Source organism: Caenorhabditis elegans, chromosome IV (assembly GCF_000002985.6).
Source record: "Caenorhabditis elegans chromosome IV".
NCBI lineage: Eukaryota > Metazoa > Nematoda > Chromadorea > Rhabditida > Rhabditidae > Caenorhabditis > Caenorhabditis elegans.
The window spans coordinates 8,798,944-8,826,031 of record NC_003282.8 but is presented as its reverse complement, the minus strand read 5'-3'; the positions used below and the strand labels follow the sequence as shown (position 1 = coordinate 8,826,031).

At 35.4% G+C, this 27,088-nt stretch overlaps 7 protein-coding genes across 17 annotated transcripts; 2 read left to right on the top strand and 5 right to left on the bottom strand.

The window, feature by feature from the left end:
* Positions 1-18: 18 nt before the first annotated feature.
* On the bottom strand, positions 19-1,249 carry col-3 (Nematode cuticle collagen N-terminal domain-containing protein). The gene is made up of 2 exons (NM_069126.6): positions 1,138-1,249; positions 19-878 (listed from the first exon to the last, which is right to left on the bottom strand). Exons 1-2 carry the CDS (start codon positions 1,216-1,218, stop codon positions 60-62), a joined length of 900 nt encoding a protein of 299 aa, NP_501527.1. The 5' UTR covers positions 1,219-1,249; the 3' UTR covers positions 19-59.
* A 587-nt stretch (positions 1,250-1,836) lies between these two features.
* Positions 1,837-3,070, top strand: col-117 (Nematode cuticle collagen N-terminal domain-containing protein). Its single transcript, NM_069125.4, has 2 exons — positions 1,837-1,948; positions 2,208-3,070. Exons 1-2 carry the CDS (start codon positions 1,868-1,870, stop codon positions 3,024-3,026), a joined length of 900 nt encoding a protein of 299 aa, NP_501526.1. The 5' UTR covers positions 1,837-1,867; the 3' UTR covers positions 3,027-3,070.
* A 90-nt stretch (positions 3,071-3,160) lies between these two features.
* Positions 3,161-4,585, bottom strand: T28C6.5 (RING-type domain-containing protein). Its single transcript, NM_069124.7, has 6 exons — positions 4,485-4,585; positions 4,044-4,378; positions 3,874-3,996; positions 3,697-3,809; positions 3,468-3,610; positions 3,161-3,412 (listed from the first exon to the last, which is right to left on the bottom strand). Exons 1-6 carry the CDS (start codon positions 4,499-4,501, stop codon positions 3,232-3,234), a joined length of 912 nt encoding a protein of 303 aa, NP_501525.3. The 5' UTR covers positions 4,502-4,585; the 3' UTR covers positions 3,161-3,231.
* A 181-nt stretch (positions 4,586-4,766) lies between these two features.
* Positions 4,767-5,691, bottom strand: T28C6.3 (uncharacterized protein). The gene is made up of 2 exons (NM_069123.2): positions 5,624-5,691; positions 4,767-5,417 (listed from the first exon to the last, which is right to left on the bottom strand). Exons 1-2 carry the CDS (start codon positions 5,674-5,676, stop codon positions 4,868-4,870), a joined length of 603 nt encoding a protein of 200 aa, NP_501524.1. The 5' UTR covers positions 5,677-5,691; the 3' UTR covers positions 4,767-4,867.
* Positions 5,692-6,856: 1,165 nt separating this feature from the next.
* Positions 6,857-8,093, bottom strand: T28C6.10 (Transposase). Its single transcript, NM_001392360.1, has 2 exons — positions 7,160-8,093; positions 6,857-7,117 (listed from the first exon to the last, which is right to left on the bottom strand). The coding sequence occupies exons 1-2, from the start codon at positions 7,237-7,239 to the stop codon at positions 6,943-6,945; spliced, it is 255 nt and encodes an 84-aa protein (NP_001379465.1). The 5' UTR covers positions 7,240-8,093; the 3' UTR covers positions 6,857-6,942.
* Positions 7,520-9,703, bottom strand: grsp-2 (the record flags this gene model as incomplete). Of its 9 annotated transcripts, none has more annotated exons than NM_001268404.3 (8): positions 7,520-7,726; positions 7,879-7,914; positions 8,039-8,104; positions 8,152-8,238; positions 8,473-8,679; positions 8,801-8,947; positions 9,143-9,358; positions 9,630-9,684. In NM_001268404.3, the coding sequence occupies 8 exons, from the start codon at positions 9,682-9,684 to the stop codon at positions 7,659-7,661; spliced, it is 882 nt and encodes a 293-aa protein (NP_001255333.1). The 9 variants fall into 9 exon arrangements, with proteins under 9 accessions (NP_001255333.1, NP_001255334.1, NP_001360509.1 ...); NM_001268403.3 differs by having other exon boundaries at positions 7,659-7,726; positions 9,143-9,394; NM_001268405.4 differs by lacking the exon at positions 7,879-7,914 and having other exon boundaries at positions 7,521-7,726; positions 9,630-9,703.
* A 2,658-nt stretch (positions 9,704-12,361) lies between these two features.
* exc-5 (DH domain-containing protein) lies at positions 12,362-26,951 on the top strand (the record flags this gene model as incomplete). Of its 3 annotated transcripts, NM_001307100.4 has the most annotated exons (16): positions 12,362-12,544; positions 21,175-21,356; positions 21,904-22,068; positions 23,016-23,141; positions 23,193-23,271; positions 23,321-23,450; positions 24,054-24,138; positions 24,187-24,435; positions 24,543-24,694; positions 24,745-25,081; positions 25,134-25,373; positions 25,431-25,616; positions 25,662-25,735; positions 25,788-26,016; positions 26,212-26,295; positions 26,348-26,951. In NM_001307100.4, the coding sequence occupies 16 exons, from the start codon at positions 12,493-12,495 to the stop codon at positions 26,561-26,563; spliced, it is 2,586 nt and encodes an 861-aa protein (NP_001294029.1). The 3 variants fall into 3 exon arrangements, with proteins under 3 accessions (NP_001294029.1, NP_001023039.1, NP_001294028.1); NM_001027868.5 differs by lacking the exon at positions 12,362-12,544 and having other exon boundaries at positions 21,228-21,356; positions 26,348-26,943; NM_001307099.3 differs by lacking the exons at positions 12,362-12,544; positions 21,175-21,356 and having other exon boundaries at positions 21,976-22,068; positions 26,348-26,563.
* Positions 26,952-27,088: the final 137 nt, after the last annotated feature.

Here is a 27,088-nt window from a genome sequence, read left to right as displayed (position 1 = left end):
AAAAAAACACATTAAATTGATGAATAGAGAATATTTTATTGTTGAATTTCTCATAAAATTTAACGGCGAGTTCCGTCCTCGAAGAAGACTCCTCCGTCGATGGCGCAGTACTTTGGACAGATTCCCTTCTCTCCGGCACCTCCGGAAGTTCCAGCTTGTCCTGGGGCTCCTGGGTTTCCGTCGGCTCCTGGGGCTCCTGGGTTTCCATTTGGTCCCTTTGGTCCTGGGGCTCCTGGTTGTCCATCGTGTCCTGGCTGTCCTGGGGCTCCTGGTGGTCCTTGTGGTCCGGCTGGTCCAGCTGGTCCTGGTGCTCCTGGTGTAATTGGCTCGGATGGAGCGTCTTGTCCTGGCTGTCCTGGGGCTCCTGGGGCTCCTGGGTTTCCGTTTGGTCCAGATGGTCCCTTGTTTCCTGGGGCTCCTGGTTGTCCGTCGTTTCCTGGGGCTCCTGGGTTTCCGTTGGCTCCGGCATCTCCGGCTGGTCCTGCTGGTCCTGGGGCTCCAGCTGGTCCGGCTGGGCATGGCTTGCATGGTGGTGGGGTAATTGGCTCACATGGTTGCTGTGGTGGGCGTCCTGGGTTTCCTGGAAGTCCTGGTGCTCCTGGCTTTCCTGGGCGTCCTGGCTTTCCTGGGGTTCCAGCTGGTCCAGCGGCTCCTGGAAGGCAGCAAGCGTCGCAACCTCCAGCAGAGGCAGATCCTCCGGTGACTCCAGCATCATATCCAGCTTGACGGGCGGTACGGTTTCCAGATGGGATGGCCTTAAGGTGGTTGACCTCGGACCAGATATCCTTGGCGGATCCCTTGCAGAAATTGATCTCGGAGTGCATGGTTCTCTTCACATGGTGGACATAGTTGTACACCATTGGAAGAGTGACGCACACCTGAAAAATTGTATTTAGATAATGTTTTAAATAATTTGGTTTTAAGAGTTTTAAGAGAGAACACGTTATATCTAGAAATGGCGAATCGTTCTCACAACTAAAAAGGTTTTTAAAAAATTTTACAGTTTCAGTGAATGTATATGGGAATCATTGCTACCTAGTTACGGTTCAGTAACTAGAACACAATAATCGAATTAGTGTTCGTTTGTTTACCAATCAGCTTATAGTTTTTACAGATATCTAGAATTATAGAACTAACCGAGATAACGGCGACGACGGAGAAGGCGACGGCCGAGTAGGCGACGAAGCGGTAAGCTTTAATACGTTGTTCGAGATCCATGTTGGAAACTGAAGATTCTCAACCTACCACTACCCTTTTATACATTTTTCTACCCTTTACAGAAGGGGCGGCCATTTCTACAGGTTTACAACCTTGTGTTTGTGTCTGTGTTAGATGAAAGGATAGAAAAAACGAAGCAAAAAGGAGGAAGAGAATAATGAAAAAATTGATTGGCAAGGTCGATTGTGATGGTGGCGCGACAGTGGTGGTGTAAACGTAAAACGTAAACGTAAACGGGCATCTTCTTCTTAACAAAAAATAATGAGATAGCACAGTTAGGTTAGAGAAATTAGCGAGAAAAAGCGGAAGATTTGATCAGAATTATCTCTGCCGAATCTTCCTCCGTCAAGGTTAGCCGATTTTTGATGCGACACTTTTCGCAGCTTATTAGAAGAAAATTCAGAGGGAAAACATCTCAAGGCCTTTTCTTTTCTACAGGGACAGATTAATTGATGAGCGATAGAGTTTAGGTAGGAACTAGGAACTAGTCAAATAGGAAATTCAGAAGACAGAAGGTTACGTGATACAAGATCATGCCACTAAGATCTTGCAATGTGTGTAGAAGTATGTAGAAATGGCCGCCCCTTCTGTAAAGGGTAGAAAAATGTATAAAAGGGTAGTGGTAGGTTGAGAATCTTCAGTTTCCAACATGGATCTCGAACAACGTATTAAAGCTTACCGCTTCGTCGCCTACTCGGCCGTCGCCTTCTCCGTCGTCGCCGTTATCTCGGTTAGTTCTATAATTCTAGATATCTGTAAAAACTATAAGCTGATTGGTAAACAAACGAACACTAATTCGATTATTGTGTTCTAGTTACTGAACCGTAACTAGGTAGCAATGATTCCCATATACATTCACTGAAACTGTAAAATTTTTTAAAAACCTTTTTAGTTGTGAGAACGATTCGTCATTTCTAGATATAACGTGTTCTCTCTTAAAACTCTTAAAACCAAATTATTTAAAACATTATCTAAATACAATTTTTCAGGTGTGCGTCACTCTTCCAATGGTGTACAACTATGTCCACCATGTGAAGAGAACCATGCACTCCGAGATCAATTTCTGCAAGGGATCCGCCAAGGATATCTGGTCCGAGGTCAACCACCTTAAGGCCATCCCATCTGGAAACCGTACCGCCCGTCAAGCTGGATATGATGCTGGAGTCACCGGAGGATCTGCCTCTGCTGGAGGTTGCGACGCTTGCTGCCTTCCAGGAGCCGCTGGACCAGCTGGAACCCCAGGAAAGCCAGGACGCCCAGGAAAGCCAGGAGCACCAGGACTTCCAGGAAACCCAGGACGCCCACCACAGCAACCATGTGAGCCAATTACCCCACCACCATGCAAGCCATGCCCAGCCGGACCAGCTGGAGCCCCAGGACCAGCAGGACCAGCCGGAGATGCCGGAGCCAACGGAAACCCAGGAGCCCCAGGAAACGACGGACAACCAGGAGCCCCAGGAAACAAGGGACCATCTGGACCAAACGGAAACCCAGGAGCCCCAGGAGCCCCAGGACAGCCAGGACAAGACGCTCCATCCGAGCCAATTACACCAGGAGCACCAGGACCAGCTGGACCAGCCGGACCACAAGGACCACCAGGAGCCCCAGGACAGCCAGGACACGATGGACAACCAGGAGCCCCAGGACCAAAGGGACCAAATGGAAACCCAGGAGCCCCAGGAGCCGACGGAAACCCAGGAGCCCCAGGACAAGCTGGAACTTCCGGAGGTGCCGGAGAGAAGGGAATCTGTCCAAAGTACTGCGCCATCGACGGAGGAGTCTTCTTCGAGGACGGAACTCGCCGTTAAATGTTATGAGAAATTCAACAATAAAATATTCTCTATTCATCAATTTAATGTGTTCTTTGTTTCCATGCGTCACTTATTATAGATTTTACAAGTTGGGTTATTGCCACAAAACCCTGAAATATGTATTCAAAAAACCAAAAACAGCTTTATTCAACTCAAGACATCATCAGAATTCACGTGAAAAAATGATAGAAGTGTTCAATCATCATTTAAGAAGAACTCCTTGTCCAGTTATTAAAATGTACAACTTTCCACCATTTAATGGTTTGTAGCCAGATAAGTGATAGAAGCGAAGGTTTGTGTCAATAATAGCGATTGGATGAAGATCTTTGTATGAGCGGGGCTTGCACATACTGTAGTATGAACGACCGGATGATATTATATCCCTTAAATTACAGTATTTTGGGAGGGATATTCAGTGATATTCAGTAGTTTACTTACTTGAATGCTTCTAACGTTTTTGCCAGCTCAGCTACACGTGTTTGCGAAGAGAACTCATAGTCCAACTGAGTGCGGTATAATTTACCTGTCCACTTTTTCACAATAGATACATGAACGTGAAGTACTTCCCAGGGACCATCGTTCTGAAAAACTAAATTGAATCTACTGAAAAAAGAAATGCGTGGATTCATCTTGTGTAAGTCATTAAAATGAACATACATAAACTCACAGATCTGAGTGAAACAGAAGATTTCGTAGAGTCTATTCGTCTACCGGATCGAAGTTTCAACCCATCAGTCTCTGCCTTTGCCAAACATTCAGAATTGCAACAGCCCGGAGATCCTGAATTGATAGCGAGTTTATAATTGTCGAGCATTAATGATATTTTATTTACCCTCATACTTACCATCGAAGAGAGTAGCGCTTTTCTGGGATTGGCGACAACTATCACAAATAAGATGATCACATCCAAACTGTGCCACCTCATTGATATTGACCAATTTTCCGCAAGGACCGTCGCATTTTATTTCTGAACGTTCAATTATACAACGGGCTCAAAATCACCTATTAACTAACTTCCAGTTTTGAACCCTTCTTCAATTTTTTTAATCGACTCTGCCTTTTTGACATTAATACCAGGTTCATCAGATCCGGAGCTTGACATATCTTTTTCAGCCTTCTCAACATCCATCCAGCTAACCGAGTAATGATGAGTAACACCTTCCATTGTTACTGACGTAGTTATTTTGATGTCTTTAACATTGATTTCAAATGCATTATTAGATTGTAACAATGATGGGACAAAGCCTTTTGATATCTGACGACCACGAAAGTTTTTTGACAAACTGGGGCATTTTGGAGAAGAAGTTGTGAACAAATGAGACAATTGCTTGCGAAACTTTTCCGAATCTCTGAAAATGATATGTTTGTAGCTTTTGGTACTGTGATTCTCTAGATATACTGATGTTTTAAATTAGATTTTATTAAACTAAAAAGACAACTCACACCCAAACTCACATTCCATTTGCTCCCATTTCTTTGAATCGATTCTGTTTTCTTTTAACAAATCGCTTCCGAACGACACACGAATTAGGGAAATTGAGAAATAAAATTGATTCAAATTGCCTCCCCCTCCCATTTTTTTTTGAAAAATGTGAAAACGTGGAAAAACCTTTTTTAAAACAATCACGTTACAATAAACACGTATTTTAGTGTGCTTTTGAGGTTCAAAAATTTTAAATACCATTTCCCTCCAATTGAATTTAAGCACCCAAAAATAATGTGTTACTTGGCAAGCTGTTTCAATAAAAACTTTAAAAGTGACTGGTGCAAAAAATTTTTGTAATCATTTGAAAACACAACTTCAGGTGACAAATCAACAAAAAAACAATTAAACGAAATTAGAGTTCCCGGGATTCTTGTTTTGGAAGTCCAAAAAGCAGCCACGATCCAATGTACAGTCCCAAGACCAGAATACATACCAAAACGTTAAAACTTTGACTCGTTTTGGTGACGTTTCTGGTGTGCTTTGAATTACATGAGTTGGGGCTGATTGTGAGGGCTTCTTTTTCAATTATTGATTTGCCTTCTTCATCTTCATATTCTTCCTTGTCCTCGTCATCCTCTTCATCGTCACTCTCTTTCACGTATTCGTTGACTACAGAGTCTTCTGACTCTGATTCATCCAAAGCATCGGATTCTGATTCTGACTCGCACAATACACTCTCCTCCAATTCGTCTGCAAACGAAGTAGTGGGCTCTTGGTGGAACTTTTGAGCATCATGTAAAGTCTTGACAAATAATTTCTCGTTGGTGTCCAGAAACTTCAGCTCCATGTCAAGAGCTTCTTGGAGTTGGACATCTTGCTTCTTTAAAATCTCCAATTTCTCTTGGATTCCTATTGGCATTGTAAACGTAGTGGCATCATTTTCGTTTCTCTTTGTGGCACCACTAAAATTTGTATGCAATAGTAAGGTACATTTCACGACAATTGTGTGCTTATTTTTGTGTGCTACAAGTTCTACTAAGTTTGTTTAAAGTATTCTTTATTCATAAAATTTTGGTTCTATTATTAAAAAAATCTAAATTATGGACCACCAAATAGCAAATGGACCATCGATCAGCAAAGATATAAATTTAATAGCAAAAATACTAACCCTAGTTCCTGATTATTGTTGTTTTTTATGGCAGTCTCAGAAATGTTCGACATTGTTGACTTGATTCTGTAATTTTTTAAGTTTAATTGAAAGCTATTGGAAAAGAAGTAGAAAATATTCAAAGCATACAAAATATTTGCAAAATGATTTTTTTCTAAAAAGTTATGATGAGAGTACTAATTAGAACAACAAAACCCAGAGATTCCCAAAAAATACTGAGTGACACAAAAATAGGATTGCATTGGAAATGCAAATAGAATTTTAATGAACATACATACAAGATTATGGGACAGGTGTCCTGTACGGCGTACAGACAGAACCAAAAAGACCAGATTCTGTTTAAAAAGAAAAGATGTGGCAGATGTGATTTTAAGCCTCGATCGAAAACGGTAAGATGTTTACACAAATAATTAGAGAATTTCATAAGTGGATGAAACAAAAAAAAATTACCTATACGTTCGGATTATACAGAAAGGTTTCCTTCTTGAACTTCTACATTTTAATTAAAAAAAATAAATAGTTAACACATTTATGTGAAGTTAAAAGTTTCTCTGATCAATTGCTCTGTTGAGGTTTTTTAATCTGTTATTTGGATATTTATTAGACCCAAAATAAAACAATAAACATTAGCACTTTACGACTAATACAAAATAATGCGCGAAACTGAGATGAATGAGATCGTGTATGCGAGAGTTGATGACCGCGTGATGTGCAATTATTTGCAAATCATTAAGAACAGGGCTTGGGGCAGTGAGTGCGGGTCACCTTGTTCTTCTTGGTGGGTCGATAATCAAACATCTTTGCACCAACGAGAACGTTTAGAGATATACAGAGGGAGAAAAGATGGAGAAGGTCAGCAGCCGGCAGTAGGCTCTTTTCTTCTTTAGATGGAATGGTTGATGGCAATCTGGTGAGAATAACATATTGAAAGTGTGAGAAGAAATCACAGTAATCCCGGAATATAATGCAAGAGAAAATCAGAGCATCAGATATGCTAACTTTTATGATCCAAGGAACAGCTAAAGTGCATTATAGATGCGAAAGTTTTAAAACTTTATTTTCGCGCATATCTGGAATTTTCAAAAAAAAAAAGGACAAGATTTTTCATTTCTAATTAGAACTATTTGCAAGCACAATAAAATTCAAATACCTTTTATTCTCGCAGTTTTACAAATTTACGGATTTTGAACAGTAGCAAATAGAATTGAAAAACTGCTTACTTCACAAACATTATACCGAATACTTTTACTCGTTAGCAATTTTTTCAAATGGATGTATTAATTTATTTTATTTAACGTTATATAGAAAACTGTATAATTTCAAAACAAAGACTTAATCCAATTTGTAAAAGATCCCAGTATTCCCATTCTTTTAGGCTTTCCATTTTTCTTCAGAGTTTGGCACTTTTTCACAAGTTTCTTATTTTGATCGTCCACAAACAGAATGGCACTTTGAGAAATGATTAATTCTTCTTTCAACAGAAAATTTTCAAGTCTGGAAGTTTCCCATTAAACATTGAACGCAATGTCAACTCACTTGTAGTTGTCCAATTCCCGTTTGATTTTATTTAGTTGTTCCTGTAGTTGATCTTCTCTGCTATTTCTTTGCGGCCTCATAATTTTTCTAATAGTAAGTCAAAAGAAACCGCTTTGAGTTTTAGGAAGAGGTTAAGGGAGACAATGGTGAATAGGAAATGAGTAGGAAGACAGGTAGGCAGACAGCAGGCTAGAATAACATAGATGACGTAGAGACCGTTGGGTATTACCAACTGCTAGTGGCGGTCGTATATAGAAAAATACAGGAAACAGGAGATTGCAAAACAATAATGACGTCTTGGAAACTATGAGAAGGTAACATTTATAAATATATTATATCAAGCAAACAAATTAAACAAGAAAAAACAACGATTTTATTATAGTACTTTTGCCAAAAAGTATTGCAAAACAAAAAGGTAATACATTAGGGATTCCGAATCAAAACTTGATTGAGGTGTCAATTGCAGTTAGTTTGAAATTAAAGTTGATATTGAAGACATTTACCATCCACGTCCCCATCCACCCCATGATGGGCGTCCCCATCCCCAGCGGGATCCACGTCCCCATCCTGGAATAATATTTGCAAAATTATAAAATCGGGGAAAAATTAATTTGGGTTATTTAAAAAAAAAACGAGAATGTACAAGGTTATAACGAATTAACATAAAACAATTAATGAGCTGTTTATGGTAACAAAGGTTGCTAAACACTCCAACTCACCATCACCTCTACCACCCCATCCAACACCACCATGACCTGAATTAGTAGTGAAAAAGTGAATCAATTTCCCGAATATTTCGATTTCCAAGAAAAAAACAATGTGATACATAACGTGATGTGAGTAATAATGAATTCAATGCAAAGTAAAATCAACTCTTACCTCCCCATCCGCCTCCTCTTCCGCCGCCTCCCCAACCTCCTGGACCTTGTTGTCCACCGCGACCTCCTAAATGTTGAAATGTTTTTATACATATATTAAAAGATAACACTAACCTCCTTGTTGACCTCCTTGGTTACCCCATCCACCTTGGGAACCACCTTGGGAGCCACCTTGTGATCCGCCTTGTCCTCCCCATCCACCTGGAAGATTGTGATCAATTATGCATGTTTTTTGAAACGATTTTCAACTTTTCATCAACCTATTCACAAGTTCTTTACTGTGATGGTAAACTTGCATCACCTTATTTGGTTTTCCAAGTCACACTTCCCCACTCTCATCGAATGTGAAGTTTTCAAATTCTTAGCTCCTCTTGCCCCAACTCTATATCTCTGTTTCTTTTTCTTTTTATTCAAAAATATAATAAAATCACTCACCTTGTTCACCTCCTTGATTTCCTCCTCGTCCACCACCACCTCCTTGATTGCCACCTTGTCCTCCTCCATTCTGTCCTCCCCATCCACCTTGAGATCCGCCATCTTGGCTTCCTCCCCATCCGCCTTGACCACCGGATCCTCCTCTTCCACCTCCACCATTTTGGCCACCTTGAGAGCCTCCCCATCCACCGGCGTTTGAGTTGCCTCCTGAAATAGTTTAAATTTCATATAACCTTCAAAATTTCAAAATTCATTGAACTTTAGTTTTCTCAAAAATAGAAATCAATCAATTTTTTGAAAATCAATATTGTATGTTTTTCCCACAAACCTTGTTGTCCACCCCATCCTCCTTGGCCGGATCCAGAATCACTTCTACTTGATCCTCCCCATCCACCGGATGATCCACCTTGTGAGCCTCCTTGTGATCCTCCCCATCCTCCAGCACTACTTCCACCGTCTTGGCCTCCCCAACCACCTAAAATCATTGAACATTCGTAAGACGTGATGAGATAACAAGACGATGATCATACTGTGTTTTTTCGTATGTATAATAATTTAATTCCAATATTTTAAAGGTTAAAATGAGATGTGTTTCACTCAGGAGGTGGGAGATGTGAAAACTCCGAAAAAAGTAGGTGAGGCCCGTGCATGAATTCCGCAATCCCCTTACCTGATCCACTTCCAGATCCTCCAGCTCCTGCGCCTCCTGATCCTCCTCGTCCACCACCGCTACCACCTCCGCGTCCTCCTCCAGATCCTCCACGACCACCACCTCGTCCGCCACCTGTTCCTCCTGCAGATGCTCCAGCACTTGCATCAGATCCTCCCCATCCTCCAGATGAACCGATTCCACTTCCAGCATCAGATCCACCAAAGAGACCATCACCTGAATCACCGCTTATACCTTGACGACCTGGGGATCCTGTTAAACTTTGTGATGTGTGAGATAGTGCAAGTGAGCAAAATTTGCAAATGTGTTTAATGTGATGTTAAGCACAAAATCATTGTAAATTTTCCTTTCAAAAATGTTATGTTTTAGAATTGTTGCGTTAGAAACTTAAAGAAAACACAACTTCGTGCAGAAAATAATCGATTTGAAATTCTTTTAGAAAAGCAAAGCAAATAACTAAATAAAAGTACCTAATAAAAATTCTTACCCTGAGCTGCCACGTAGGCTAAAACTACTGCAAGAAGCAGCAATGTGAGCCTCATTTTTGATACAAAGCTGAAATAAAATTATTTTTAAAACATATCGAAAAGTGGAAACTGGAAAAGATTTTGTCGGTAATAATCCTTTTATAAACCAGAGAAATATAAAAAATCACGGAAAATGAGAATAGTTTTGACACAGTCGTTTGATCAAATTGTCTGATTTTGTTTCTTCCTTTTATACGTCCATCTTCATCAACTGAAGATAATAACAATTTGTCCTCTTCTTTCTATCTATCATTTGACAAAGGAGATGATGACATGACGCATCCAGACCGTTACTACCATAATACACTCTTCACTTCCGCTTATTCGTCTAATTGTGACAAAAAAAATCAAAATTGAAAAAAAATGCCATGGTGGTATAATTGTTCACTTAAAAATGTTCAAAATGATTCATTCAATCTATTTCAAGAGAATATTTTAAAAAGAAGAATTTTTTTTGCGAATTCTTGGCTTGCTTCCGGTTCAAACTAATAATTATGTTTCGTATTCTGTTTTTCAGTTTATTAAAGATCTTGAAGTTAAACGTTAATTTTGATATCAATACTGATTACACGGCTTTCCATTATTCAGATTCCACTCTGGGGCTCCAGTATCCAGAAATTGGAATTTTAGATGAAGCTCAAAAATGGAACAGGGATGATCCCCAAAGGAGGGAGCCCCATCAGCCGAAAAATTGTTTGCAATGTAAATAAGTAAGCCCATATTTATACAGGAAATGCATATTTTAATTTTTTAAAAGTTAGAATAGAACTGCTTTATTGAATTTTATTTTGCTTTAATATACTTTAATATGCTTTAATAATAAACTTTAAAATGTCTGAGAAAGCCATTCCTGAAACATTCAAAACTCAATCGTATTCTTCGTGAGAAAAAACTGGTAAAACCGAAACAAATGTTGTTGATCTCTAGACTATCAGGGTATATAGCAATCAAGAAGGAAATGAAAAAGAAGAAGAAGACGAGAATGGTCAGTTTATGAAACAGTGTGTGTTTGGAGACGATTGAATGATTGATTATTGTTGGAAACTTGTGATGACTTCAAGAAGAAACGATAGGTCAGAATTTAAACAGAAACTGTGATAGGATACATTTATTTTCTGACTTCTGTTTTGTAACACAAAAATGTAATTTTTAGAGAGGAAAATGAATCAAAAAAATAAATCTGAGTAACTACAAAGTACAGAAGTGATATAACTATTTTGTAAAGAGTTTTTTCTTTCCACGATACTCAAATCTTCATCAAAGTACCAGTCAAAGCAGCGCAAATGTTTCCAACACTATTAACTCATTTAAATAGAAAATTGGGAGGTTTTTGTTTCTTCACAGGTAAAACGGAATTACTGAAAATTGGCTCAAAATGCCGCAGGCTGCTCCATGGCGAACAAACTGAGGTCCGCCGTTGGTCTGTCCCCAGCTGAAAGGCTAATCTCTTTTTAGTACTATAACGTTATAGTACGTATTCATGAGTAACTTTTTAAAAGGAATCTGTCAAATATCCCGAAAGAGGAAAAACTCTGTCTATGAGCTTGTTCGTCCAGATGCCCTTAGCCAATCAATCAGAACTGTCAAAAGTTGTGGAACAATCAATCAAAATTCAATGCACATGAAACTTTCTTCAATCATATATGTTTTCAAACAGATCACTTCTCGGCATAATTTCAGCCAATTGCAGCTAATTTTCCAAGAAAAAATATTCCTGGTTCAGACTGTCGCGGGACAAAAATGGCTGTAATTTTTAGTTATTTCCAGGCCCAAAACGTTTCAAATTTCTGCTAATTTATTGTTATTTTTTGAAAAAAAGATGGTGTTTCTTTCTCATATCATTTTTTGAGTTTTAGTTATAAAATGTGCATTATTATTCACGTCTGTTGCATTTATAAATATATATTTTTCTTTCACATATGTCTATGGATTTTCGGTTTTCTAGGGAGGAATTTAGTCATTGAGGAGCTAATCATAATTGAGTTTGCATTATTATTTTCAGTTTTTTCTGATGTGTTTTTGGTATGTTTCTTTCTTTTTTCTTGGAATTTAGGTTATAGAATATAGTGGTAGGTTGTATTTTATTTGTAATTTGTAATATTGCTTACCGATTTAATTTTTTTAAAGAATTTTTTTTAAAGAAAGTGAAAGTCAGAGATATAACTTTTCAAAAACTGAAACAAAAACTAAAATTTCTCACTGATCACTGTATACAGGTTTTTTTTTAAATTTAAACCTTAACAAAAACCTGCTAATATAATTTCATACAATTTTAGCTAATTTATCACAATTCTCTGAAATCGTTATTAGTTTGTATTACGATCCAGTTACAAATATGTGGAAGATTTCACAAAACAGAAGATCAAAAGTTCAAATGACCAATTTTTAAATATTTTTGTAAGATCCTTGTTAGTTTATAATAGCTCCTTATTAGTCTGAAGTATCCACGGTACATGGGTCCTTTACTCATCAAAATCTGAGTCAAATCCTAGACAACTCACTCCACCCACTGACTAGTTGTGGTCCCCTCGTGAAGCAACTGTTCCACTATATCTCTAAACTCTCTAAGATCTGTAATATATCTGAATTTCTCATTATCTCTTATCACAAGAGAGAAAGAGTACGCAGAGAGGGAGAGAAGAGATGACCCGAGTTGACCAACTTGCAAAATGAATAAATTGAGTTCAGATTTTGTGTAATAACTACTAGGATCACCTGAGTGTATGTTCATCTCGTGTTCTTCTTATTCAAATCACTTGTTATTTAACTAAGACTACTTCTAAATAATTTCATGCAATTTTGATCTCTAAAAATATTGAGAAAATGCAAACTGGTCGGCCTCCACCATTTTTCAAGCAAATGCATTATCCTCACGGTTAGTTTCAAGTTTAATGATTTTTTCGTTTTACAAACTTTAGATACTCATCTAAATGCTCAAAGTTATATCTGACAACTTATCCAAAAGTTATTTTGTACCGTATATTCTCTATTTATCTTGCACATAATTTTTAGTTATCTTCTGAAGTTTCTTTTTTCCGGTTGTGAGGGTGCAAGAGAAAATAGGGTACTTGTATTAACCGATTGCAATTCAGCATAGAGATTCCAGACAGTTAGACACTCTCGTTTCTCTAAACTTCCCAACTGTCCTTATTTGTAAACACAATACGTCCATTTCCATCTTGTGCTCCAAAAAAGTCCCGTCTTTCTCATTTTCTCTCTAAAATCTCCAAAAAATAAACTTTTGGTTCGTCCCTTTCTCTCAGCCTTTCTTCGGCTTTTCCTTCCCATGTTTTGTCCTACTCCCTGTTTTTTACTCTGAAAAAAAAAACAACAGAGAATTCCCAACTTCTTATAGTTTTTTCTTTATTTTTTGTGACAGAAAAACCGAAAAAAAATCTAAGAATTTTTGACACGTATCAAATTTCAGTGCAACTGTCACTGTCTATAGTTAGGAGAGAAGATTAAAGTAAAACTGAGAAGTTTTTGATTTCTAAAAAGAAGAAAAGAAAAATACCTGAGAGCTAGAGTTCCGTGTGGTTTTTAACTCTTCAAGTTCTGATGTGAACTTTTTTCAGCTGAACGCAAATCTCTCGATCAATTCTAAATTGAAAAAATATTGTTTGTGGACAGTTTTTTTTTCATAAATTTGATTCCGTTCATTGCTCAATTTGCACGGAATATGAATGCAAACGAACTGAGACTTTTTTTGTTGAATAAATGAAATTTGCAAACAAAAAGAGCAAAAACGTTTCGCTAACGATGAGGGTAATGGATGTTCGGCTCACTTTCTTTGCACTTTTTTGCAAAAAAATTACTGTGAGTTTTGTCGTTCAGTTCAGAACAGCTGTGTACAATGTTATGTTCCTGACAGTTAACACTTTTCGAGTTTTGTCGTTTCTAAGTACATATATTAGGAAGATTTTTTCACAATTTTAAAAACTTTTGGCACTCTAATCGGATATAACTTTTCTGAACATTTGTTCTTCACATTATATTGAATTTTCAATGAGTGTTCATTTGAATGAACACCAAAGTAGTCCACACTTTCCTGTTCATAACGAACCGAAAGAGGATCAGGATATAAAGTACTCTCTTACACGCCCGTCTTCCCTTTTAATTTCTTTATACTCTCATCTTTTCATTTTATACTACTGCGTAGGTTTGCAAAATTGAAACCATTTTAATTGCGGAATTTAGTAAAAGTCAAGTTGTCATTTGTCAGGAAGCAGAAAGTCTAATTATTTTTTTAGATTAGACAAACTAACACTTTGTAAAAAAACAACTCAAAGGTGCAAAAATTGTCGACAGAAATCTTGTTCAAACACCACAAGCTACTAGTCAATTATTCTCAATGAATAAATTGTCAATTCATGCATAAATTGAAAAAAAGCGTTTGTTTCCTCTTTGAAAGTTCAAGTTGAGGACTTGAATTTTTTTAATTGCAAAAAACTTGGGTTCAGGTTATCAGGCAAATGTTGTTCAAATGTTGGCAATTATCTGATTTAAAAAAACATGGTTACCTCAGTGCAAATTTAAAAATTTGCTGTAACAAAAATGAATAGCCAATGTTTTTCTTGGTAAAGTCTTGGTAAGGTCTTGGTAATGCCATAAAAACATTCCTCAATGTCTTAAATTTTAAGTATACATTCTCGCCGTAAATAATTTTGTGATTCATTCCAAACAGTGATTTTATCTGTGGCATAGTAGGACATGTATAGTTTTTTGCATAACAGTTGAATTATCAATACTTAAAGCTGATTTTTGGGTTTTTCTCTAGTTAACTGTTCTAGGTTTTACATGTCCCAATTTTGAACAAAAATCAAAAGATTTTCTTGTTCAAAAACCAGGAACCTCTACTTCAAAACTACGTCAAAAGTTTCCAATCTAATTCATTCATTGAAAAAATTGTTCTCCTTCTTTTTGCTTCAAAAAAGTGTTAATCTGTTTCTCCAAATTGACTGGTCCAAGTGCTCTGCCGGGGGTGCGTTTCTCTCCTCCTTCTGACTTCTCCTTATTTCTTCATTTTTCTGTCCTCATTTTTTTGGCGTTTTCTCATTCATTTTTTGGGTCTCCCACTCTCTATTTCTAGGGACCACAAATAGAGCACTACAATGCCCTCTACGGAGACCCATTTCTTGTGCTTCTTTGGTTTTTTCCTCTTTGGGGGCTCAATTTGTGTTTGTTTCCTTTTTTTTTTGATTGGAACCCTAATTTGTGAAAGACTCATTATTGCGTTTTCCTTAGATTGTTTCAAGCGTTTGGACTATTTTAAGCTAAAAATAACAATGTTGCAGGAATATCGTAATGGAAGTTGTAATCCATCAATGTAGTCTTGACCATATTTTCAGACTCACCTGCTTACAGTAAGATCTCAGAACCCATATCCCAAGTCATGCGCTCTTACTGACAAGTTTTTTGGTGTTAAACCCGTTCAAAACAAAGAAGTAACAAGTAATTTAGTATGAATAGAGAAGTATTCACTTCTACTCTCATTTCCAAGAAACTCTGTCCAAAAAATGTTGGTCGGAAACAATTTTGGAGCAGAAACAAGAGGAGGAATGAATAAGACCCAAAGCTCGTCTTTTCCAAATGATGAACATATTTTTTCCCGTTCGTCCATTTTCTCTCTTCATTTTTCTCATACATTTTTGGTGATTGTTTTGCTTTTTTTTAGTTGATGTTTGTTACTTTTCTTGGACCTGGCTTGACAAGGAAAGGAAGTCAGTTTACCCCATTACTTCTGAGAAACATATTTCATTTGATAACTCATTCCTTATAGCCGCGTTTTCTGAAAAATTAAAACATCTTTTCCTTTTGAGCCATTAATCATATCGAACGGTTTTCAGTTTTTTTCATATTAAAAAATCAATTGCCCCTTGTTTCTTGTTAGAAATCTCTAAAGTTCCAAGTTATTTGGTTTTTAAAAACTTAGATTCGAATCTTCTAAATCTCATCGATCTTTCCATAGACTCAACCAATTTATTGTCATTATTTGATGCTCACAAGGCGACAAAAGTTTTACCGGGGAGGACAAATGGACATGGTTCACTTGCAAAAGACAAAGTGACAGACAAATGGGGGTTGAAAGAGCGGAAGTATGTGTTGTGGGAGGAGCATATGGAGGTTGATTTAGAGACTCGATTAGTAAAGTTTATGCTTTGATATTTGAGTTCATGTGGGTGTCTTTTATGACCTTTTAATTTTTAGAGGAGTACTATTTTGGTTTCTGGAACATTCTTTATGGAGTTGTGTTGTCTGTCATGGGACACAATTATTGGTTATTTTTAGTTATCACATTTAGCATGAGGTTTTATTTTTGGACCACTGTCTCGTTTTGAGGGTGGCTCCAAAAGTAAAAATGTTTCTTGCGAATCATTAGTTTTGAAAAAAGTAACTTCCGGGCATCTTTTTTTGTTTATTCTGTTCCTTTTTTGCTCAGCCTCCAGAAATTTTAATGAGCTTCAATTTATCATTTCGTGGCCTCTTTCTTAAACTGCTGACGTCATAAAACGCACACTAAAACCACGATGTGTGTTGCGAACGAAAAAAAAAAAGAAATGCGGCAAATTGACTTGTTTTTTTTCCAGACATTTTCAGATTTTGTTGAAAGAGATACGGAACCGTTGGATTCTATCTTCTTTTTTCCGGATTTCAATGGAGTTGTTGTAAATTGTTGCTGATGTACTGATTATCGATCTTAAAGATTTTACTTATATGAAGTATAAATATTTCAAGTCGATTTGTCATTGACAATTTTTATAGAAAATAAAAGTGATATTTTCTAAAAGTACCAGTCAATGTTATTTAACTTCAACTGAGTTCTTCTTATTTTGTTCCCATTAATAATTTCCTGTATGCGACTTGCGATTTAAAAAATATACAGTTATCTGGAAGTACCACCATTTTATGGAATTTGTGATCTTCTAGTATTTCAAATAACTCACATGTTTCAATCTATTTTTAACATTTTGATTAAAAAAAAACAAAATTCGAGCATCCGCTTAAAGTTTTCAATTTCAACTAATAGTAAATATGGAAATTAGAGAAGAACTTTACGATTTCTTTGTTCTTATTTTTAAAAGTTTTGAATTACCAAAAAATCGAAACCAGAATATAGAGCATCACTATCAAACATTAAATTTCTGGAGTCCATTGTTTCAAAGAACAATTTCTAAAGTTTTACATTACATTTCGAGTTTATCTCGATTTGATGTGTAAGTAATTCTAAAAATTCTACAACTATTTTGTTTAAAGTGTTCATCTTCTCCTCCCTCGTCCCATTCATTTTTTTTTCTCTTGTGTGCTTGTCTCAGAAACCAAAACGATCCAATCAAAAGTTATGTGAAATCTCTTTTTCTTATCTTCTCTCTATTATACTATTTTCAGATTTTTTCGTGTTTTTTCTGCTCTACGTGGAGATGGAACTAACTCCGATTCTGTTTTTTGAATGACTGAATGGGGGAGGAGATGCTTAAGTTAGGCAGATTTAAATGTTTCTTTTTTCTATTGTGCGTAAAAACAACTTTAGATGGGGTTTCAGATATTTCAAATGAAAATTAAAAAACCCAAAATTTCTTAGAAACTACTGAAAATACATTTTTTAATTGTGATTCTTTTGATGATTTTTCGAAAAGTTAAAAAATTTTCCTTTTAAAAAAATACAAAAAAAAAACGGTGAAACCCCAAAAAATTATTGCATTTATCCCTTGTAACTCTGCCCCACCTTCACTCTGAAAGAAATACCAAAATAAGTTCGCTGAATTTTATTTGCAGAAACTCTCATGTTTTTTTCCTGTTTCCGAAATGTTTTGTTGTTCCATTTGCTCTGAAATTTTAAATTTTCCTAATAGTTTCGGACAAACAAACTGACCAACATTTGTGGCCCAAAACACAAACAATTCCTTTTTTGCTTTCTTTCAAAAAATTTTCCGGTCTTGTTTAGAATCACTCTTTTTAAAATAGTTTACGGTACTACTGTACATATACCTGCTTCAAAAAATATTTTCTTTTTTTCCAATACGTTTTGAATTCATTTAACGCGAAATTGATTTGCATTTTTAAGCTTAGAAAACACTAATTTTAAGCTTAATATGTACAAAAAGGGTCACATAAAATCTTCAAATTGGTTAAAAGTTTTGAGTCAGGTATACTACACAAGTACCTAATTTTTATGAGGCAGATTGTCAAATTTATAAATTTCTGTCTGATTTTCGGCTTAATATTCTGATGTAATCCAATTTTATCGGTTTTCAATAAAGCTTACAAACTTACACACAAAGTCCTAAGACTTCAAATGCTCAACTCATAAGCTTTAACTATCTGTGTGTCTGTTTGTCACAAACAACAAGTTGTTTTTCGAAAAAGTTGTCACAAAAATCGGACACCTCCCATTGAAAGCATGTGCACGGAAATCTAATTTAAACAAAGAACTAGGCGTTGAATAATTGAGTATTGGGATGTGGTTCTTTTTTGTTTTAAAATAAAAATAAAACTTTGAGAAAATCCGGTTTGAAAAACATGTTTTTAACGCTGAAAATTGTATAAAAGGAATAATTAAAATCAAGTTTTTTGTTCAAATCTTATTTATTATTTTTAGTTATTTTTTCATGAGCTTTGGTCTGATACTGTATCTGTGAAAAGCATCTAGGTTTTATGCAGAATAACAATACATAACCTCACATTCACAATACCATCTATAAAGTATGAGTACTAAATATAAAAAATCTGACTCATCGTTCTGTCTTTTGCCTAAAACCTCACCATCTCTCACTCAAACTGTGAAGACCATCCGAGGAGCAAACAATTTTCATCTACTTATCTCCGTTCTCTTCATTTTCCATTATATTTTACCTTTTTTGTATTTCACTCTCTAACTCATAATACACCCCGTCATCATATTGTACATAGGTCGGAATTTTGCTTTTCAACGATTTTCGAGTTTTCTTCAAATGTAATAATGTGCAACGTTTTAGAGAGTTATGCAGATCTAAATTATTTTAAATTTGAATTTTTGCAGTTCATAGTGTTCTTAGTTCAAAGTTTAGAATTCCAAGAATTCTAGGCGGTCTAAAATATTGTTTTGTTTCTCAAGAATCACTAGGTCAAAACTTGTTTCCAGACCAGTTTCTATGGGGTCAGAAGTTTTCAAATGGGCATATAATGTTTTCGAACAATTGCCAGACAATCATTAGCTTTTGTTTGATGACATACAATTCTGATTGCTTTCTGAAATAAAATTTACGTACAATCTGTTCTTGAGTTACATTAATTGCGATATTTTTAAAAAAAGTCATATTAGTCTTGCACCCCTGTTACTACATTTTGGGAATTTGAATGTCAGCCCAAAGTAAATAGGTCAAAAACAATAGAACCAAGTAAGGTGTGATCCTCTGATCCTGTAATTCCTCCCATAAAATGACAACCTTCACATAAATCCCTTACTTCTCTAAATCTCCATTTCTTCAGCACTCTATCTGACAGTTTTCATTCATATTAATTCGTAATGGCTAACATTGAAACTACGACCTTTTTGATCGCCGAACACCTCTTTTGTGTGTGCGTCTCCACAAATCAAAGGATGTCTTCCAAAAGATATATTTCTCAATAGAGGGCACGACCTCCAAGAGTGATGAAAAGACGAAAAAACGGCTGTCTTTTCACACTTATCGAAATATTTTCCGGGATCCGAATTGTGAAAACATGGCCGAATGTGCTTGCGTTTATTTTTCCTAAAAAGGAACGATCATTAACTTAAACCTTTAAACTTGCATGATCTTCATATGGCATTTAAGTTTTTTTCATATATCAATTTTTCTACACCACTATTATGATGATTTTGATTTACTCCGTAAGTATAGGTATTCCACGGGAGGTGGGCCTGCCGCCCGCCTACCTACCATTTCTTGTCCTTTAAGTGTTTCCGAGGAAGGAGCAATGAAACTAAAATGAAGAAATATCATAGAAATTTAGCAAAAGTTTAGTAAGGCAATTCTTCTTACCTAAAAGTTTTTTCTCCAATCTGAATTTCCTCAACGTTCCTCTATGTATCTCTGAACACTTCTCTGTACATTTATTCCACGAATTATCTGTATTCACCAATTAAAACTACATAACTACGTGTTACAAAGCATTTTAATACTCGTTCCCATATTTCACTTTCCATCACTAATCTTTTCTATATGTCTACGTCTCTTACTCTAGTAAGTTAAAAGTTTTGCGTAAATGGCATATGGTATAGTTAGTAGTACAACTACTGAACGCTCGCTACTACTGGTATTTACTGAGGAACTGAAAGAAAAGTTCATGTAACTGGCCAGGCTGTATAGTTTTTGTATTCTAAGATTTTTTTGGTATGGAACCAATTACATATTTAAACATTCTATAGGAAATTACCTCCCATATTAATGTTCTTTCAGTCCTCTGAAATTTCAATGCGAACAATTTGTTGAGGCTCATGATTTTCTTATTTCTCTCTCCCTCTATCCATTTTCCCATAACCTTCCTGTCAATAATCATTCCGATCAGCTGATTAACCACCAAAAAAACCATTTACTGAGGGAGTGATAATGCTTAACCTGTACAGAAGAATGAAAAGCATAATACTTTGTTTCCACCTCTGTGCTCTCTCATATTTCCATTTTCTTTTCTCCTCTTCCGCTTAATTGATCATCTTCTTTTTCTCCCCACATGGTCATGGCCATGAGAAAAAACGAAAATGTAGAAAAAAGTATGTCAAACTTTTTATCCCTCCTCACAAAATTCTCCCCAGAGACTATCATTAATCATTGAATTTCCTGTAAGACGCAGGAACCATAAATGATTTTTTTGTCCAAATTCTATTCCTCCTAGAATCCATCCTTTTTCATTTCCGTTATCACCATTTTATCACGGACTTTTCCCAAATATTTACCTTTTCCGCCGGGTGCCTTGTCCCACTTTCCATTTGTACTTGAACATTTTTTTGTCAGAGAGAGGGGGTGTGTCGGGACGCATGTTTGATCAATTTGTGATTATACCTGCTGGTTGAGCAGAAAAAGCAAACTTTCGTGATTTTGATAGCTTTTGAGGTTTTGAAATCCATCATAGTTTTTGAGAGCCAACAGAATGTTTTCCGTTTTTTTTTTAATAATTTCTTTAGAAGATTGTACAAAATAATTTTAATGCCACCTTTAATTTTGGAATATTATAATTTCTGAATTTTCTTATAATTCGCCAAAAATAACATTTACACTTCAGCAAAATCGATTCGAAAGTATTTTAACTTCCGTTCATTGAACCGGAAAGATAACGTTTTTTCATGTGACTGAATATTGAGATCATAATATTTTTATTTTTGCACTAAATCTGCTTTTGAACAAATGTTTTGCTGATTCATATTCTCGCACTTCATTCTTAAATTATTTGCTCGATGTTAATGTTTTTATCAGCACTTCCTGTTTCCAACGAAAACATATGATTACTTCAAAAAAAAATCATATTAAATTACCTATTCATCAAATATTACAGGACCACAATCGAACGAGTGGAACGACTTTGTGCCATCTTTTTTGGCTCCGAAGATGTCATCGTTGGTACAATTACCGTCCCAACCATCATCTGCTTTTCAATTGGACTTTGATGCGGTTCGCAATTTTCAGAATGTGCCGCCCGTTGATTTAGAAGGGGGAACGTTGATTGATGCTACCGAGGTTCGTATTTTTAAACTTTTTTGATCGGTTATTCAATTTGATAATTTTTCAAAGTTTCAAAAATAGGAAACCAACTTTCATTTTTTTTTCAAATTTCGAAATTTTCAAGTTTTATTCTGAATTGTTGGTGTTCTCTGTCTTTTGAAAACAATTGATAAAGCTTTGATAAATAAAAGTGTGAAAAAAGTTAAAAATTGAAATTAAGGAAGAATGACTAATATATTCCTCTCAATTTTATTTACATATTCGAAGTAGGCGTCTTGTAAACTTTTATCAAATTTTTCGTCATGATAATATATGACAAGTAACTGATAAAAACTTCATTTTTCACATTTTTGAGTTAATTTTCGATACATTTTTCTTCTTCTCAACCCCATTCATTCAGCCGGAAATTTGAGAAATTTCCGTTCCTCGTTTCATACTTTTTTCTAATTTCCGTTCGGTGAGGTCAGAATAGTATTCAGTTTCATTGATCTTTTTTAGAAGAAGACGTTTAATGGTTCCCCATACCCTAAAAATTACATATTTTAATATTTTATTCTCACAGGAAGAAGAGATCGATCCAGTAGACGGTTGTACTGTAAGAGTATTCACATACCGTATTCTATCAGCCGACGAAATGGAAGAACTCACGAAAACAGTTCGGCAAAAAATTAAATTTGACTGTACTCAAACGATGCGAAGTCTTAAAATGATTGGATCAGAAGCTAATGTAAGTTAGAATTGAAAATTATTTCTGAAGACTTTATTGAATAATATCCAAATTAAAACTGTCCCTTCTTTTAAAATCTCTGTTCAAACTCAAAAGTTCCGAGCTCACTGAAAGTGTGCAAACATTTGAACAATGGGTAGAAAGAGCCCGTGTTCAAAGCATTTTAAAGCAACAAAACCAATACTTTTCACAATTGTCGACCGCCCAAAAATATTGAAAAGTATCGCTTTTAGAGTTCGGTTTGTAAAATTTACTGTTTTTGAGTCATTTCCTAATATACTTGAAAAATCACTTTTGTTGAAAATGTTTCAAATGCTATTTCACAGTTTTTTCATATCCTATTTTCTGAAATATCAACAAAACTTCAAAAGCATCGTTTTTTGATGATGTTTTCCTGCCTCACACTTTTTAAACTTTCAATTTTAATTTTAACTTTCTTTGTTCTCTCGTAAATCTGCACTAATTTAACTGAAATAAACATTCCAAATTTGTGAAAAGAAACCTTTTTTCAACTCGTCCCTTCAGAAAAACCCTTTTCCCATTCATTTGGTATTCACCGAATAAAAAATGAAATGATTCTGTTTGAAAAACGGTGAAAAACGGAGACAAAAAACGGGAATTCCATGTTTCTTTCTCTCATTTTTCCCCTATTTTCATACATTTCACACTCGGTCCCAGCAGGTCATAAACACGGACATAAAACTTGAATTTGTCACACTTTTTGCCACTTTTTTCCTGTGCTTCTAGAAGTTTTTTGGCAATTTTCTGAAACTGTTTCTAGGAAAACTTTCAGTTTTCTTTCATAAAATGGATGAAAATCTCAAAAAATTTGTGACCTGGAAAATTGAGAGAAAAACATCAAGTGGTTATTCAAATGTAAGTTTGAGTTGGTGTAAATCTACGAAAAAAAAAATTCAAATGCAAATAAATTTTATATAATTTTTCAGGTTGTTGAAAAAAGCCAACGAATAAGTGGAGATATCAAAGGAATGAAACCAATCGAGTTTTCAAATAATTCAAAACAAATTTGCTTGGATCAACATAGTTTGCAACTGGATCCTAACGATGAACAGGTAAATTTTAATATATATTTGTTTCTGAAACTTTCTGAAATTACATTCCAGGACCAACAGATTTCTCGTGTTTTGAATCAAGTTCCAAATACATTCATGAGTTTGTTGAGCCGGGAAAAGGATATGTTTGGTAGGTTGCGATAACAAAAACTTCAACTTCATGTTTTTATCTTTTTCAGTAAAATTATATCCAGAGCTGTTTGAAAAAATGAGGACAGAGTCCTCATTAATACCATCAACTACTACGGAAATCATAACAAATCCTGATGGATCAACAACAACAAGAGTGAAAAGTAGTAAATCTTATAGGTAAGCTGGTTTTGCAATTAAAATTGTTGCATATACTTCAGTTCAAATTTATTTTATAGAGTCGTTGTTTTATTAAAGAAGTGTATTAATAAAACCAAAAAAATTATCGTATTAGCAGCTGAATGGGCCTAACGGTAAAAATAATTTAGAATTCTCTTAACATTTAAAAAAATGTTTTCCTGTTTCTACGGATTTTCTTTTGTTTTTCCCTTTTTTTTTAATATTCTTACGTTTTTTTTGAAATGGAAACTTAAAAATGTTGATAGGATTTATATATTAAAAAATGTTGGTAATTGGAAACTTCAAATTGAAAAATCAAACTTCTACCTATCCTTTGAGTGAAATCTCCGAGAAATACTTTTTTGTTGAAAAAATTGGAAAATAATCCATGTCCGATAGGGAGAATTCATGCAAAACAGAATTCCCCCTTTTTCGACACAGTTTTCAACTTTCCTTTTTTTCCTGAAAAATACTTTGTTTGGACAACATTTTTTGTTGTGACTTTTGTTTACAAAAAAATTGAACCTTTCAATCAATTAATTTTTTCACTGTTTCAACTTTTTAATGAAAATCTAGCACAAGCTTTAAAAAATTAACTTACAGCTCTCACTTCTCCCGCCAAGAGACTTATGTAAATGGTGTAAAAAAGATGTCAAAAAGCAAGTTTCGTGCATTTGTTGAGTACAAGGTATAGTTTTCCAGCTAACCAACATCCACTAAAATTAAATATGTCTAGGGCCCGGATGGTGGATTCCAAGTGAAATTATCAGATGGAGATGAATTTGAATTATCAGAAGATGAACAAGAAGATGATGATACAAGCCTAAGTCAATCATGTTATTCTGAAATTGATTCGGAATCTGATATTACTGGTCCATCACCAAAAACTGATTTGGATAAGAGATATCAAAAAGCTTGGTATGCGGCAAAAGAGCTGGTGGATAGTGAGCAGAGATATGTGGACAAGTTGAAACTTCTTGGTGATGTGAGTTATTTTGACACGGAACGTTTTCAAGAGTTTACTGAACTTCAGTAGTATTGAATACTTCTCATAAAATAATTAGAAACATACAGTACCAAGTAAATATTCAGACTTTCCGAAATCGGTTAATCAAAGAAGAACTCATCACAAATGACAAAATAACTCGACTTCTTGCCAATGTGTCATCATTATACCAATTTCATAATACGCATTTCCTTCCGCAACTATTGGAATCTATCAGAGACTGGCACACAACCAAAAGGTAACATTTATATTCTCTAATTGTCTGTTGCAAAATTTAAAAAAATTTAGAATCGCCAATGTTGTTCGAAAACAAGCTCCGTTCCTCAAAATGTATTCAGAATACACGAATAACTACGATAGAGCCACGAAACTATTTGAAGAACTGAAAAAGAAGAAAAAGTTTGCAGATGTAGTTAAGGAAATTGAAAAGCAAGCAGAGTGTGAAGGTCTTCCACTTGGACATCATTTAATTTGTCCAGTACAGAGAGTAATGAGATATCAATTATTATTACAAGAATATAAGAAACATCTTCAACCGAGTGATGTTGATTTTGATGATACTACGGTAGCTTTGGAATTGGTATTACAAGCAGCTGCACATGCAAATGAAATGATGAAAAAATTGGTAAATAACATTTTGGAATAAGTATAGGCCTATAAGGTTATTTTGTTTTCAGGATCGATTTGGGAAAGTGATTGAAGTTCAGGAACAGCTAGGCAACTCAATATCTCTAGTATCCCCAGGACGCGAACTTCTCAAATCTGGATCAGTTCAAAAAATCTCATCGACAACTGAGAAAACCGAGGAACGATTCATATTCTTGTTTAATGATTTAGTAATTTTGGCGAGTGAACGAAAGATGATTGGAGTCTCCAAGTACAAGTTGAGAGCAGTTTTCAGTGCTTCTCATATGCAGGTTAGTGTAACAAGAAAGTGCCGAAATTCCAATATTTTATTAACATTAAATTTACAGGTTTGTGAAGGAGATAATTTGGAGCGTGAGCACTCATTTTACCTAAGAGGATCCGATGGAACTGGTCCAAAGAGATGTGTTGAACTGTTCACTCCAACACAAAAAGAGAAAAATGATTGGGTTGATTCGATTTTCTCAATCATAGATGAAGCTAAAGCTCACAGTCTAACTTTTACTTCAAGCTCGGTTAGTTTTATTATGTAGGACAATAAATTATGAGTTTAATTTCAGAGAAGTTCTATAAGCGAAAACAACAATAATTCAATTGAATCGAAACACTGCGCTGATTGTGATATTGAATTTGGGTAAGTTTAAAGTTCAACATTTCTAACTTTAATTATTTTTCTAATTTGTCAGGTTCCTATCACGGGGTTCGAAATGTGTCAAATGCAGTCGTCGTCTCTGTAAAAAATGTTTTGGTCGTCGCAGAAATGAGTCGAAAAAGCACAGAATATGTGATACATGCACCAAAAATATGGATCTAGATGGAATTCCAAGAAGCTTTTCAACTCAAAGTAATATGCGAAGGAATCTTCTTCAACTACCAGCTAAGGGTTCAGGAGTATTGCATTCAAGCCAGATTAGGGTAAGACTTAGAACAGTTTTAAATAGATTTCAGCTAATTAATAGAATAGATTTTTTAAAATAAACTTGACCTAATTCTAGCACCTTCGCCAAAAACCAGAGCTCCAACAAATCTTTCATAACTGCTATTATCTAGTGAAATTATTGATAATCTTGTTTTTTTTAATTATTTGTTACTCATCCGATAATATTTCAGTTCCGTGGATCTTTGGGGAAATTGTTAGATCGATTTATGGTTGTTCGAGACGATTTCTGTATGTACACTTATTCATCAGAAGAGGTATGTTTTTGATCAGTCATTTCTGCAATTTGTTGTATTATCATATTTTTAGGATATATGTGCCTTGGCTATGCTGCCACTTCCAGGATGTGAAGTAAAGATGTGTGGAGAAAAATTCACATTTTCGGTTCGAGTCGGAGCCCGTCGAATGTACACAATGACCGCTGAAGACGAACAAACCCAAATGAAATGGTTGGCGATTTTGGATTTAGCCGCAAACGCACATCTGAAGAATCAACGGAATTCTGGATCCGAGCAATCTGAATGATGATTCTTTTTTGGCACCCAGCCAAGACATATGTTTATTTTCTTAGTTATTTCAGTGTTCTATTCTTGTTTTTCTCTCAATTCTTATTATTCGTTCGTTGAAACTGTATCCAAATTTTCCGAACTGATTATATTTTTTAAATACGTTCATCTCATCTCATCCCTCTTCTCTCACTCACTACTAAAATCGTACGCAAGTGCGTTCCGCCTGAACACATATCTGTTCTCGAATTCTAGTCATCGTAGAATCTGAAATTTTGAACTCCTGCAATCTGAATATTTTCTGACCTTGAAATGACCAAATTGTCTCTTTTACTACCTTCTCCTTCTCCACGAGTTTTATTAATTTTTTTTGAACATTTAATAAACTATAACACTAATTTTAAATTATTTGGACTGTGTTTGGCTTTTTTTTATGAATGTCAACACAATTTAGGTCATCGAAAATTATGTAATGTTAAATTTTAAATCTCAAAAGAGAAATGATATACAACTAAAAACACTAAACGCGGTTTTTAGTGCTTCC

What these genes read in the sequence shown, in the direction of transcription:
- col-3 (NM_069126.6), bottom strand. Translation starts at nt 1,218, where the DNA reads ATGGATCTCGAACAACGTATTAAAGCTTACCGCTTCGTCGCCTACTCG. An exon ending in CCGTCGTCGCCGTTATCTCG is followed by an intron (nt 879 to 1,137) that starts GTTAGTTCTATA and finishes ACAATTTTTCAG; the next exon opens with GTGTGCGTCACTCTTCCAAT.
- col-117 (NM_069125.4), top strand. Translation starts at nt 1,868, where the DNA reads ATGGATCTCGAACAACGTATTAAAGCTTACCGCTTCGTCGCCTACTCG. An exon ending in CCGTCGTCGCCGTTATCTCG is followed by an intron (nt 1,949 to 2,207) that starts GTTAGTTCTATA and finishes ACAATTTTTCAG; the next exon opens with GTGTGCGTCACTCTTCCAAT.
- T28C6.5 (NM_069124.7), bottom strand. An exon ending in AGAAGGGTTCAAAACTGGAA is followed by an intron (nt 3,997 to 4,043) that starts GTTAGTTAATAG and finishes TTGAACGTTCAG; the next exon opens with AAATAAAATGCGACGGTCCT. An exon ending in AAAACGTTAGAAGCATTCAA is followed by an intron (nt 3,413 to 3,467) that starts GTAAGTAAACTA and finishes CTGTAATTTAAG; the next exon opens with GGATATAATATCATCCGGTC.
- T28C6.3 (NM_069123.2), bottom strand. Translation starts at nt 5,676, where the DNA reads ATGTCGAACATTTCTGAGACTGCCATAAAAAACAACAATAATCAGGAA. An exon ending in AACAATAATCAGGAACTAGG is followed by an intron (nt 5,418 to 5,623) that starts GTTAGTATTTTT and finishes TACAAATTTTAG; the next exon opens with TGGTGCCACAAAGAGAAACG.
- T28C6.10 (NM_001392360.1), bottom strand. Translation starts at nt 7,239, where the DNA reads ATGAGGCCGCAAAGAAATAGCAGAGAAGATCAACTACAGGAACAACTA. An exon ending in CGGGAATTGGACAACTACAA is followed by an intron (nt 7,118 to 7,159) that starts GTGAGTTGACAT and finishes GGAAACTTCCAG; the next exon opens with ACTTGAAAATTTTCTGTTGA.